The sequence below is a fragment of the Chenopodium album genome, chromosome 13 (genome assembly GCF_948465745.1).
Source record: "Chenopodium album chromosome 13, dcCheAlbu1.1, whole genome shotgun sequence".
Taxonomy (NCBI): domain Eukaryota; kingdom Viridiplantae; phylum Streptophyta; class Magnoliopsida; order Caryophyllales; family Amaranthaceae; genus Chenopodium; species Chenopodium album.
This window is the reverse complement of record NC_137846.1, coordinates 17,484,108-17,499,058: the sequence shown is the minus strand read 5'-3', so window position 1 is coordinate 17,499,058 and position 14,951 is coordinate 17,484,108. Positions and strand designations below refer to the sequence as shown.

The window sequence follows — 14,951 nt, the reverse complement described above, 5'->3', positions numbered from 1 at the left end:
TATCAGAAGTTTCTCTGATGCTATGCTTTTATTTAGTTTTATAGCTTAAGTTTTGTTTTATTCTGTTTCTGTTCTGTTTTTTATGTTTTGTTTGTTTTTTATTTCTGCTTGTGTTTATTTGATTTATGCTTGTGTTATTTTTCTGTCACTAAATCAAAAATACAAAAATATGTCCTTCTATATGATTTAACTTTCCTTAGAAGTTTGCTAAAGTTTGTCATCATCAAAAAGGGGAAATTGTTGAAGCTTAAAGGTTTTGATGATGATGAATATAAACTAGCAAACTTCAACTAATAAGAGTTCTCTAAGTGTTGTGATTAGAACAGGTGAAGTTGACTTTGGAAGTGGAAGAGTAACCTAGCTATGAAGACTTATAGAAATCTCAAGGAAAGTTAAAGAAGATAGGAGAAGAGTTCCAACCAGGAACTAACTGAGTTCTCTAATAGAAACTTGAAGACAGCAAGATTGAGGAGCTCAACTTGGTCTGCGTTGAAGACGACAAGTTTCACAGAAACTTGGCCTGCGAAGTTCCAGTTGAGAACTGGAAGTGAAGAGACAGCAGGAACTTAGTCCTGAACTGCGTGAAGCCCAAGTAACCTGGAATGCAGTATTTGACGAAGCAATTCAGTTTTTAATAAGTTCATACTTTTATTTATTGCTGTAAATATGATTGGTAAGTTTAGATATGAGATTTATTAGAAACGTGACAAAAGGCTTGGCAAGCTTAAAATAAGGAAAGTTTTAAAAAGATAAGTTTTTATGAAAAGATTTTCTAAGAAGATTTTATTTTGAAAAATCCGGATTTCTAAAAGATAATATTCTTTTCATAATTTATCTTTGTTAAGTTTTCCTAAAATGATTTTCTTCTAAAAAGATTTACATTAAAACCGTGTTTTGTGATTTTGGTAAAATAAGATAATATCTTTTAAAAACCCTACTTTCTATATGAGCTAGTCTTATATAAATTGTAGTGATCACATTTCATAATTTTCTATGGGTTTATGCGTGAAGAATTCTAAGAGTGCTTAAAAGTGTAAGTTTGCCAAGTTCATACTTTGTCATATTAGCTTCGGATTTCATGTGTATCTTACCTTTCGTATACTAGAGTCAAATCATTGTATTGGTTGGGTTACTGGGTGTGTGTGTGTGTGTGTGTGTGTGTGTGTGTGTGTGTGTGTGTGTGTGTGTGTGTGTGAATTACATCTTTGCATACAGTGTTGTAGGCTTCAAGGTGAAGCTGAGAATTAGAGTGCTCGGGGAGTACGAGTGAATCTAAGTCAGGGACATAGGTTGGGTAGGATAGGGTCCTACTGTGTAGCAAGTTCAGTCTGGAACTTGTGAGTAAAGGTCTGAGTATAATAGGTTGTAACTTGTGTGTTTTCCCTATTATAGTGGATTGGTTTGGTTTTGGAAATCCCTTAGAGGGTCGAGGTTTTATATCCAGTTGGGCCCTGGAAGGTTTCCTCGTAAAATATTGTGTGTATTGCAAGTTCCTTTACATTCAGTTTAATATTTCGCAAAAGTAGTCATTAGGAACTCACATACAATTCAACCCTCTCTCTTGTAGTGTTTGTCTCAACTAACAACTTGTTTTAGTTATCACAATGATGAACAAACGTAACAGGTGTTGTTAACTCATTTATTCAAAGATGTTGCTAGAAGAGCACTTGGACTTGTCCAATAAGAAAGTGAATGAGATCAAAGAAGGAATGAAGCTAAGGAACTTCACTTGAGGTAAACTTCAATTAATTTCTACATCGTTTATTATTTCTCTTTGACTATCATATAAATTTGATCTTTTGGTTTACAGATTGAAGCTTTCGAGAAGTTACAAGTTGTATTGCCACTTTTAAGCTTGAATCGAAATTTATACCTCACACCCTTTTATCGCGTAACGAAGAATTGTTAAAGGAGATAAAATGCATGAAGGTTGGTATAAGACAATGGAAAAATAAACGCAGTGCAAGCTCTTGTGATTCCATAGCAAGTCCAAAACAGCTGAAAAAATGACCTAGATTGGTGTACAATCATTGCACCAAGTAAGAGACATAACCTGCTGGTTCAAGTTTTATTTAGGTGAATGCAGACTGCTGATGATAAAATTAAATTAAAAGATCTTAGCATTGTATTTCTCCATGAACTTCACACGATGAATATAGTTCTCTTAGTTAACATGACGATTTGAAGTTGTATAGATTGGTTTAGGCGGCAAGAATGGAAAATTCAAATTTATCTCTAAGATATTTCTGTAAATATGTCTCCACGCACATAATAATATTTTTCTTTTGTTTTATAAATAAAAAAGTGAAATATTAAAATGGCACAAAAATCAATGCATAAAGTTGTGAGAGGAGATAAACTGGAATGTTAATATCAGATATTAATCTGGGCTCCCTCGGCAAGAATTTATCCCTCAGCAAGAATTATCTGATCTCATTTATTATTGAGTGTTTTGTCAGAAACTACCTTGTAAAAGCAATTTTTTGTGAGAAACTACCTAATAAAAAAAATATTGAAAGAAACTACTATTAAAAGTAAAATGTTGTAAAAAACTAACTATTAAAGCAAATAATGTTGTAAAAAAGATATTATTCGTCGAATTTTCGTCTTTGACTAATTTCTCCGACGTTGAGGCTATTGACCATAATGCTCGGCCGGTCACATGATAGGTGGCATTGTTAGTGGGGCATGGAAAAATAAAGGTTTTAAAAGTTCACGTGATTGGCAAGTAGGTGGCAACGCCGGAAAAATTAGTCAACAGTGAAAATCCGGTGAAAGGGTAATCTTTTACAACATTTTTTTTTTAATAGGTAGTTTCTTACAACATTTTTTTTTTTTTATTCGGTAGTTTCTCACTAAAAATAGCTTTTAATAGGTAGTTTTTGACAAAAAGCCCTTTATTATTTCTCTTTGACTATCATATAAACTGAAGCATAGTGTTATACACTTATACAATACTATTTACAGATCTTAACCTAGGACTTATCAAGCCGAATATTTGTTAATAATCTAGCTTCAAATTATCTACTGACAGCGCTGAAAACTGTACATCTGTGAAATTATATGATCTTGGCTTTAGGATGAAAGTACGATACGCAATGTGAAGAAACTGCCTCACAACTAGCTCAAGCGTAAATTAAACCTAATATATCTTCAGATAGGGCAATTCAAATAGCTCTTCATCAATTTCCAGTGACTTAAACTATTATACATGCTTTGATTTGGCACAGGACGAGCTTGATGGTATCTTACTCAACATAAAGAACAAATAGATCATTGAAAAAAAATTGAAGAACACTGATAACTTGATAACGAGAAATTCCCTATTTCTCATATTGAGAAATAAAATTTGTTTTTCATGGGAGCATTTTCGTGAATAAATTAACAACTTTTTCATTATTGTACGCTCCACAATTGAATAAAGTTGACTAAAATTGTTGTTTTATTTACGAAAATATCATATGAGAAACAAATCACTATGAGAAAGTTAGGCATCCCATTGATAACAAATGAAAAGGAAAAGGAATCAAGCAAATTTATATTGGATAACAATAATTCAAGGGGCATCAATCACATCATACGTGACAAAATTGACATGTACCTTTTTTTGAAAGAAAATCGACATGTACCTTATTATCTACTAAAACAACCAAATTCTTGTGGCTCAATGCAATTTGATCAGATCAAAGTATCACAATTCACAATAAGTAAACTTGCACAATTTTATGCATGACATCAAAATATCATAAAAGGCAATACACATACGACACAAACAATGGTTGGATCCATGTCAAGCTTAGTGTAGTAATGAGATCAAAGGGAAATTCCCTGTTTCTCATATGTATTGAGAAACGAAATTTGGTTCTTATGGGGTATTTTCGTAAATAAATTAACAACTTTTTCATTATTGTGGACTCCACAATTGAATAAAATTGTTTGTTTATTTACCAAAATGTCTCAATATGAGAAATTGGGGCATTATCGAGATCAAATGCCCCTTAGTCTCAACTTTCAGCTGATTCAGGTGAGCAAAAAAAAACTGGGTTAAGAAATATGAGCATCCAGTGTGCTCAATACTCGAGAGCTGCAAGCCTTAAATGCAGGTTTGCTAACCATTTTAGCTAGCAAAACGAACTTAATAATTTTCTGTCGACTTAAATGCCCATACATTAGACAATGGAATTATGTCATAAAAAAATGACATATTTCATTAATATGCATTAGAGAAGGTTTTGCTACTTGGAAAAAGTCTAAACTATTGACCAACACAAATAGACAGAGGAAAAAAAAAAAAAAAGATTTACCACATGCAAACGAAACATATTCAAAGGCACTTCCAGAGTTGACACATATGATGATGGTGCAAATGCCGGCATATTTGAGAAATTGTTATATATATCTGGGTGTACCGTATATCCATGTATACTCATGAGTATTTTGTTCTTATGTTGATGATTGTTTTTTATTTAATCATCAAATGAGAGCAAAAATTATTTTGAGTGTACGGTGCACCCGGGTGTATATATCTAATTCTAGGCATATTAAGAGACTACATTTATGGTAAGACAGGTTAAAGTTATCTTAAAATATTTAAAGTTACCCTTTATACTACAAAAGTTATTATTTTTCTAACAATAAATTTTATCTTAAAAATTAAAATTAAAGTTAGCCTTTAAGATGTTAAAATTATCATTACCATAAAAATAGTTGAAGTTACTCTTAAATTGACCGTTTTACACAAACTTATTGTACTTTTATTTATATTACAAAATACATGTTAGCATTTAATAATAATAATAATAATAATACAAAAAACAGCAAAAATCTCTTTCAACATAAAGAAGTAGTACATAAAACCAAATTAAACGACATTCTATACATCCATTATTAACCACTATTCTATCTTTCATCGACCTCAATTCTAGTAGAAGAAACTAATTTTGATGATGATACATCTTTAATTCTTCACTTGTTCTCGTAACTTAATCTTGATCTTTGAATTCGTTGCCGGTAGCCCGATACCGTAATCTCGCTCTCTCTCTTGTTGTACCGTACTACTAGTACATTGCTTGTTTAACAACCAAGAATTTGACGAGTAGTTATCTTATTGACCTCTCTTAACGCTTTACGATTTCTCAAGCTTGTTTCTTTAAACTTGTTTTGCTTTCTTCGGCTTGTAGGTAGTGGAGGGAGATCACTCAAACTAATCAAACATATCTTCTTCCTTCCATTTTCGAAGTTCTTGTACCCTTGTTCCAACTTACGTTTTGTATTTTCCAACTTCTTGCAATATAACGAGTCTTCCATGGAAGGTTTTTGTGGTGATGACAAAGGTTGTTTGAGATTTTGATGTGGTGATTTCAACTCTTTGCCTTTCACTTGGGTTGCCGGTAATGAGATCGACAATGAAGATTTCGGCCATTGTAATAGCATTTCAAGAAAGTCATCGGCCATTTTATCCTTTTGTAAAATATTAATGAGATATATAATTGCTTGACATGTATGGATGAATTTGGCTAATATTTATAGTTTACAAAAGGTAACCTAAACCGTATAAAACTATACATGTGACTTTCCTAAACCTTATAAAGATAAATCAATTTACTATAAACATAATAAATTAAACCAGGGTTGTTTTAAAATAAAAAATAAAAAAAAAAAAATAATTGACAAAATTGATAGTATAGCTAGGGTGTAATTTGATAATGTGTATGTATATGGCATTAAAGCGGTAAATAGAAAAATCATTAATGTCTAACTAATGAGATCAATTAGGAAAATATCTTTTTTTTTTTTTTTTTTTTTTTTTTTTTTTTTTTTTTTTTTTTTTGAACAAGAAAATACTACCCTTTACTATCTAAATTATTCAAATAAATTGTAAGTAAAATAAAAAAAGTTTAAAAAAAGCGGGTTTACAATAAGTTATTGAATGGCAGTGGTTATGGACTTATGGCCCAATTACACATGTGAAATTTCACTCTCATATTTTCTCTCTCCTGCCTTTTTTCTTCTTCTGTTTTTTCTATTTCCTCTGCTCTTCTTTTTCTCTCTCCTCTTCTTTACCCCTCTTTCTAGTTTCTATCTCCTTGGTTCTTCAATTTCACTCTCGTTTTTCTATCTAATCTTGGTTTTCAACTTAATTTTGTAATTTCTTTTGTTAATTCTTCTTTTACATCCAATTTTGAGGTATGTATGTTCATCTATTTTTTTATATTTTTGGTTATTTTAAGGTATGTTCATGTAAATTCGATTTTGATTTTAGTTTTCGAATATAATGGCGAATGTGAAGCTTTTTAAGAAGGAGATAATTGCTCCTCATACTACTAGTTCAAACGAAAAAGTTGAAGGTATATTTTCTGAATTTTGTAACCCATTTTTTTTTTTGAAGGTCGGCGGACAGTACTGCGTTTTTGTAAAATATGGGTCACTTTTGTGAAAAAAAGGGTCACTTTTGTGACAAAAAAGGGTCACTTTTGTAAAAAAGGTTCATTTTTGTGAAAAAAAGGGTCACTTGACAAAGAAAAAAGGGTCACTTTTGTAAGAAAAAAGGGTTACTTTCCGCAAATTGTTCGATATACAATAAAATTATTGTAAACCGAGGACATGCAAAAGTAACCGAATATAATAAAGGTTGTGTAACAACGAACCAATGAGATTAAGTACACTGTTTTTAGGGTTGTGTAATAACGAACCAATGAGATTAAGTACTCTATATTTATACTTTTTTTTTTTTTTTTTTTTTTTTTTTGAAAGAACTCTATATTTATACTATCTTTTTATATTAGGGACTTGTCCGAAGCAATTAATCTTGACCTTTGATTTTAACTAATCCATTTTACTTCTCTACTACATTTTTTTTTTGAGAAATTTAGAAATTAGTATAAAAAATTTGTATTGTAAACTTTTCATAAGTATTCACAAATTTGGCTAATTTCATCCTTTTATCATAAGGATTTTGGTTAATTTGGCGACGAAATTGCTATGATGTCGTCGGTGGAAGGTGGATCGAGGAGATGAAGAATATGGTGTCGATGAAAGGTGGAGGCAATGTAGATGGTGTCGAAAATGGTGGAATTGGTGGTGTCAGACTGTCGGTGAAAGTTTCAATGGAGGAATAATCTCCAATGTTGATGACTAAGCATCCAAGCGTGATCTTGACATTTTTTAGGTCCAGGTGAGCCAATATTAAAGGGCCCATATTTTATTAAAAAAAAAAAAAAAAACTTTCGTTACTCAAATTATAGTCAATTCCTATAACATTTTTTAGTTATTTGATTAATCACCTACAAATTTTTGCTGTAGAAAGTAATTTGATCTATGTCCTAAGTATCACCCTTAAAGAGTTTAGCTAACTAAGCTAATTGATCATCCACTTATTACCTACATCTACACTATTATAATCATAAAATTGCACTACATCAATTCGTCCAAGGGCTAAATAACATTATTCATCACATGAAGAGTAAGACATTGGCCATTGGGCTAACATAGGAAACTTTACTCGAAGAAGAAAAGAATTTCACTCCATATATGACTAAAACGGATTTGAAATTGCTTAGTACTTTGATTGCATGAGAACTAAGGAAACATGAACATTGGAACTAGACAAAATCAAATAGTTGGGTTTTAGAAACAATAAATCATCGAGCATTAAACTATATATTCTACTTTCCAATTTAGACTTAAAAAACATAAAAACACTTGTATTTGTTGTACTTTTTGTAAGAATATATTAGTTATATGTTACGAAGTAATTCTAAACACTATAGGTATTTACATATGACATTTTGGAGCCCTCCTAATTTGGGACCTAGGACGATTGCCCTTCAAAACATAGCTCAAGATCGACACTGCAATCATCATACTAACCAGTGTCTAACTAATAGATTAACATATTTTGTTGGAATTAGGGGTGTCAATTCAAGTGTTCAGATCGGACTTGATGAGATTGGATTGGATTGAGTCTAATTTCAAACTTAAGTTATATTTTATTATTAAATTAAATCCATATGAGTCAGAATCTGAATTGGATATTTTTAAAAGTTGATTTGGATAGAGTCGGTCAGTTGAGGTTTTGACCCTTTAGTTGATCTCCTCAATAAAAAGTCCTCCCTTGAAAGTAAATGAGCATCCATCCCGCGATGTTCCTGAGTAACGCTTGAAAGTGGGAGACAAAATAGAAAGATGAGTTACGTGGTAAATACGCTAACGAAGAAGAAGGAGGTGGACTCCATTATCAGAGATACCATCGACAAACTTCTCGTCCTCCGCTTCGGCCGTTCTTCCGACCCCGCTTGCCTCCATCTCGACGACATCGTATTCTCTCCCCACCCTTTATTTTCATTAATTTCATTGCTTAATTTATTGCTGTAACTACAATTTCTCAAGGAACAGTATTTTACCATGATTGCTTGCATTTCTATATTTGATTTTTTTTCAATTTTAGACAATTAATGTTCAAACCCTTTTTGATTTCCCTTTTTTTTCTTTTTTTTTTTTTTTTTATTTTTTTATTTTTTATCCTGATTGCCAGTTTGATTCTGGGTATTATTTTATAGAAATTTATTGTTGGAAAAAGATGATGATCTTTGATTATTCAAAGGGCTGTTTATATATTTGTTTGTTATTTTCTAGGGATCGCTACATGTGTCTATTATACACTCGAGTGTAATATTATTCCTTCCGAGATGCTTTAGGGGAGCTAGTCTACTGTAATTGTCAAATTGATAAAGTTGGGGTGTTTGATTATAACCATATAATGCTCAATTGCAAATGGCTTTGATTACTTTTAGACATTAGTTTGGTTAATTTGATGGATATTGTTTATGTCTTTCTTGATGCAGTTGGCGAAATCGTCTCATGATGTCTCCAAATTTGCTAGTATTGCATTGGTTGATATTGATTCAGAGGATGTGCAGGTGTATGTCAAGTACTTTGACATCACACTAATACCTTCAACTATCTTTTTCTTTAATGCACACCATATGAAGATGGATTCTGGGTATGCTTAATTTGTCTAAGAATGTTTGTTGTTCATATTATTATTTTTTCCAATTAGCTGTTGGCATTTCTTGTCATTTCATGTTATTTTTTGGCTTAGTTACTTTGATTATGTTGTCAAATCCTTTTCTTGATTTGGTTTTGACGGATAATACGTTTGCTGATTGATTATGATTACACTGTGTGTATTACCTGGGGTCATGATTCATGAATGATATCTCAAATTGCCCACTTCCGCATATCTTTTCTTCTGAAATCACAGTTGCAGACTTGCAGTTAATTAGTTGTGTATAGTTGATGCCTTTCATGAATCTCTACTGTTTCTCTGGAATTGTTTACTCAACCTGGAATATCTCTGAAAATGCATTTGAGCTTTGGATTTAGCTGAAGGATAGTTCAGTTAGGTCTGATCTTCATTAAACCCTTAGATTAAATACACAACTGTGTTTAGGCTGTGCTCTCTATATCACCTTTTCTCCGTATTGCTCTATTTGTGTAGGAGTTATGCGAGACAAAGGTGGATCTGGTTCACCTAATTAGTTGTAAGATTGAGGTTTCTTCATTATGTTGAAACAGGACTGCAGATCACACTAAATGGATAGGAGCATTTCACAAAAAACAAGATTTTATTGATGTCGTCGAGGTTAGTGACAACTGGAATACTTTTGACTCATTGTTATGTTACTTGGATTTTGCAAATCTATCATACTACTATGCCAGATTTTAGCTGGGGAAAGTAACACTCATTAAGTGAGACAACTTTTTATGTATAGTTTGCATGTTCTTCAAGTAGATTGATCAAACTGTTCCATTTAAGATACTGGTGGTATCTGACTGTCAGCTACATGAATACTTAGCTTTGGTCTAGAGAGGGGAAGGAATTGATAGCTGATGACATCAGTTGGTACAAACTCAGTGCAGGAAATCTCCGAATATGCTATAAGCTAGTTGGTTCTTAGCTAATGCTACCTTTTAGTAAATTGTAATTGAGATGTTTTACTGGTAAACAGAGAAGAACAACAGACCAGTTTAGTAACACAATTAGAAACAGGAACGAACTGTTAGGGAGAAAACAAGCAAAAGACAACAAATAGCATGTGAGTAGCCAAACATCGTGAGGGAAAAAAAAAAGTGCATGTTATATACTTATATATAAAAACAGATTATCAAAAATTAAAAGGGTAGAAAGCTGTCCATAATATTAAGGCGAATATGGTTATTTGTTGACAAAAAATACTAAATCAAAATATTGCATAACACGTACTTGCATGTGCTATATTGGATTTGAGTGGGTTAGGTTACATTTAACAATATTACATGAATATCATCTTGGAGGGAATAGGATTAGGTTCCATATCTTCTTATAGTTAGTTCTTTCCTAAGTAGTCTCTGATTGACCAGTGACGACAGATGAGACCAACACTTCGAAAATATATCTGCTGAAAAAATGAGTACAGCACTTTGACAAGTGTTTTCTTAAAGGAGCTACTATTCCTGCAAATGAGAAAATCTTGGGGTCTTCACAGAAATTAAGCCTTCTAACACACCCATCATATTTGTTCACCAGTTCACCTACGAATTGTTCCTGAAGACTTTCTAAGGTTGAAATACTTAAGAAAGCACCTCTAATTTAAAGTTTGAAAATGGGGTATCATATGAAGTGAAGTGGCAGAAAATTGTTGAATAGGGAATAAAATAAAATTGCTTTCTATCCAAGCTCAGACACTGATCTTAATCCATCCAGAATCTTATATGTGGCGGAGGGAAAAAAAAAATTGAGATCAGTATTCACAGGTTGGAGTTAGACAATTTATGGCAACTTTTGCAAATTTTTTGAAAAGGAGCACAAGATTACCATTAAAAATTTACCAGACAACTAGATTACATGAGAAAATAAGGCTTTAAACACAAGTTACACAACCGTTAAATTTGGTTCACCAACTTCCCAACACTGAAGCTAGTTTTTGAGGTGAAAACTCTCAAGGAAACAACTACCTGATGAAGAATTTCAAATTTTGGCCATATTGTTGAAGAAGGAAGGAAAGAATGTTATCTATCCAAGATTTTTTTCAGACCCCAATTTTATCTCATCCAGGACTATATGTTAAAGAACTATGACAATATTTGAGATGACACTTACCAGGAACTGGAGTAAAACATTGGATATGGCAGTTTTTGCAATAATTATGAAAAGGAGCTACTAACAAAAAGGACCCCTAATCTACTGGACTTCATAGTAAACTACAGAAACACTATTAGCCCACCCCTCCCGATTTTGCGTCCTTATCGATACAGGCATGTATCAAAAAAAATTCTTAGAGCCTGATCTTATCCCTGTCCTAAGTTTTATGTGTGACAAAGGGAAAGAATATTGAAGTTTTCTGAGTTGTGATGTTCTAGAATCCAATGTTATATTGCATACAATTGCCTGGTCTTTCATTATAAGCTGCTTACTGTAAGATTTAATCCCCCTTTTCCTTTAAGGTGTGCTTATAAATTACTAAATCCTAAGTGTCTTGATGATCACTCTTGTAATGAATGGTATGATTTGAAAGCTATTATTGATATTGGCTTGCTTTCTAGCATTACGCCCAAATATCCAAATGGATATTAGCATGAGCCCCTTTTGCTATATTGGTTAATCAATAGAAGTATTCTCCCCTTTTGCTGCTCTTCTTTGTTCTTCCCCATTACCATTGTTTTTCTGCTCCCTTTGATTTAACCATATAGATCTATAAGTGTACTATCTTAAGTGAAGATTGCTATGTACAAGAGCAGTATTTCAATACAAAGTTCATCTAGCTCTCTCAGTATCAAATGTATATCATGGTTACATGTCTTTAACCACCCATTTAGGTTCTGCTGTTTCCCTTTCTCACAAATAATTGTCAAATCAATAAAGATGATGAATTTATTTTAAATCATAAAGGATAAAATACAATATGACTTTCTTTTCTTGCCTAAATGTTGTTTTGGAGCATCTTCAAATTTCCTATTATTGCCGGATTTTATTTTTAACTATGCATTTGGCAAGACATAATAAATTTTCACTTCCCATTTGGCTATTAGCCCTAGTCATACTAATTTTGTAGTACCTTCTGGGTATGCGCTATTCTGATCTACTTAATTTGACCTGTTTGAATGTATTGGGAACTTATCGGAACGTAATGGAACTTATTGTACTGTGTATCGAGGTCCTTTTCACATATATTAAATATTTTGACTGTGTACTGTCCATTGATTGTACTCTGGATTCTGGTGTATCTGCTTTTTAATCAAGCACATTTCTTGAAAGTTTTTTTCTAATTAAGTTCTTTTATATGTTTGCAGGCTATTTATAGAGGAGCAATGAAAGGCAAACTGATTGTGACCTGTCCTTTGCCTCCAGAAAAAATACCGAAATTCCAATTGCTATACAAGGATGTATAAAAGGTAAATTGGTAATTTTGGCCCTCTTGCTTATGGGAAGAGGGTTTGATTGTGTAATATCTGTGTGGAATTGAGTACCCCACAATTTAATCACGAACCAATTAAGTTCATGTCATTATGTGGGATGCTTTTGGCCTTTTGGGGACAATATTTATTTCCTCAAGAAGCAGGCATGCACTTGGTAGCCCACTGAAATTGATCCCGGAAGTCTGCTCTTATATCTGGTGCTCTTTGCTGATGTTTAGTTCTGGCACAGACTGAGTAACTTGTTGAGTTAATGTACTGTAGAGATTAATAAATCGAGTATCTGCTTCCATATTTTATTATTGATGTTCAATTCGGCTGAATTTAGGGCCATTGTCATAGATGGATTTGCTTGGGAGTTGGGAGGGGGGAGGGGGGGTTCACTTTTCTGCCTTGTTCATCCACCTTTTGATGGCTGATTCCTGCATATTGCTCTTTTGCCTTCAGCTGAGAGATCTTTTTTACATTTGAGAAAAGGAGAGATAATGACTCTTGTTTCATGTCGGTCTTTAAGATATCTATATCTCTCCATCTTTCCGAATACCAAATGCCAAATGGTCTCTGTTTCTTCAGGACATCAAGTAAAAGTCAGTTTAAATCTTCACTCTTGTCTTTTATTTCTGGTGCAAACTTCCAGCTTTCCACTTTGTTGTTACATATTTCATTTGATTTTTACAAGCTAAACCAAACTTCCGCTATAATTCTCTTATCCGATCAAGCCTCTCTCATGGTGATTAGCAGATGACAGTCGCCAATAAAAACGCCTTGTAAAGTGTTCAAACTTAGCTAAAGGTAAGATATAACATGATAGAAGACTATTTCGGTTCTATTGATTAAAGAATTTCGTTCATGTGCAACCAAAAACTCCACAATGTGGACAAAAGTATATGTCTCTCGTCTTTGACCTCTTTTCATTAGGTAGCTTGTGATAATTTGGACCAGCTCCAGATTCCCTGTTTGAATTCTCAGATCTCTGCATCCCTAAACATGCTTGGTCACCTAGCACTCTCTGAATAAATGATTCTGTTTTCTCGGAGAGCCCCAATGAACTAGGATATATCTTTTCCTCAACTGTGCCTTTGAGGGGATTGCATTATTGATAATCTTCCATACCAACATCAGACCTTTGGAGCCTATTTCAGCTCCCAAAATCTCTTCCAGTATGATACTATGTAATTGCTTGCCTTCTTACTTGCCTATCTAGAGCAACCATGCTTACCATGACTTTGTGGTGTACTCCCCCGAGGGGCTCTTGCCCACACTGATGTAGGTATCGAGGATTACCTTTTCCACCTTTTCCACATTCCTTTCAAAAGACCTCCATATCAGTGATTGGTTCCTAGTTCTGTTACTCCCTCCGTACCCATTTAAAAGCCTCATTTTCCTTGGGCACATACATTGAGAAGATAAATATTGGTGGGGTATTGTTGATTAAAAATGGGTAAAATAAAAAAAATAAAAAATAAAATAAAATAAGTAGTGGAAATATTTTATCGTCTTTAGGAGGAAAAGACTGAGAAGATATGGCGGGGTTACAAGGGTTTTGTTGCTTAAAAATGAATAAAATACGAAGTATAAGTTAGTGGATGATAGATCCCACCGAAAGGAGAAATGGAAGCTTTTAAATAGGGACTAGCATTTGGGGAGAAATTATATTTTTAACAGGGACGGAGGGAACATTTGACATAAGGTTGGAAACTGGTAGTCAATTGATCCTCATCTTACTAGGTTAAGGTAGACTTGAACTGGATCTTGTTGGAGTAAACCTAGTGTCTCTCAATTTTGAGGGAGTATTTGACATAAGGTTGGAAATTGTAGTCAGTTGATCCTTATCTTACTAGGTTAAGGTAGACTTGAATTGGGTCTTGTTGGAGTAAACCAAGTGTTTCTCAATCTTTTCACAATTTCGCCATAACGCCATTCCCAATTATCATTCGACTACACTGCCACCTTGCACATTCCTCTAAACGCCCAAGAACATTTGGTTAGAATTAATCAACCTCGGGCTCTTCCTCTTCTGATTGGCAATCTAGAATATCAGCACCTCATTGAGGGCTTCCAAATTCTTTAGTCCCAACCCTTTTATTTTGGTAACTGTAATGAACTCTTTTTTCTCCAATATACGAGTATTTCTTACAATGAGACGAGATTTTCTTCGTTACACCTTTTGGCATGAGGAAGACTGAGAATGTGAAGTGGGACGAAATCATGGAGATCATGCTGAAATTTCTTGAAAGATCATGCTAAACTTAGAGGGAAAGATCTTGGACACCACCTTCTCCACCCTTTCATCCAAGGCTTCGAGATTTATGTCGTTGATTTTCATAGGACAAACAAGATAACTTGCTATACTTGTTTTGCTGCACAGTAAAAGCGGTTTCCTGAGAATCTTGATGAACCTTGCTGGAGTGTTTGGGCTTAAAATCTCAAAAGAATGTAAATTGATTCATAAAGCTCCTAAACGTGATAGTTTAGTTTAATAGATTAAACAAAAGAAC

The 14,951-nt window shown here is 33.3% G+C and overlaps 1 protein-coding gene across 1 annotated transcript; it reads left to right on the top strand.

Moving 5' to 3' along the window:
- Window positions 1-8,120: 8,120 nt before the first annotated feature.
- Window positions 8,121-12,794, top strand: LOC145576443 (uncharacterized). The gene is made up of 4 exons (XM_081634205.1): window positions 8,121-8,316; window positions 8,844-9,001; window positions 9,577-9,643; window positions 12,331-12,794. Exons 1-4 carry the CDS (start codon window positions 8,185-8,187, stop codon window positions 12,427-12,429), a joined length of 456 nt encoding a protein of 151 aa, XP_081490331.1. The 5' UTR covers window positions 8,121-8,184; the 3' UTR covers window positions 12,430-12,794.
- The last annotated feature ends 2,157 nt before the right edge of the window (window positions 12,795-14,951 follow it).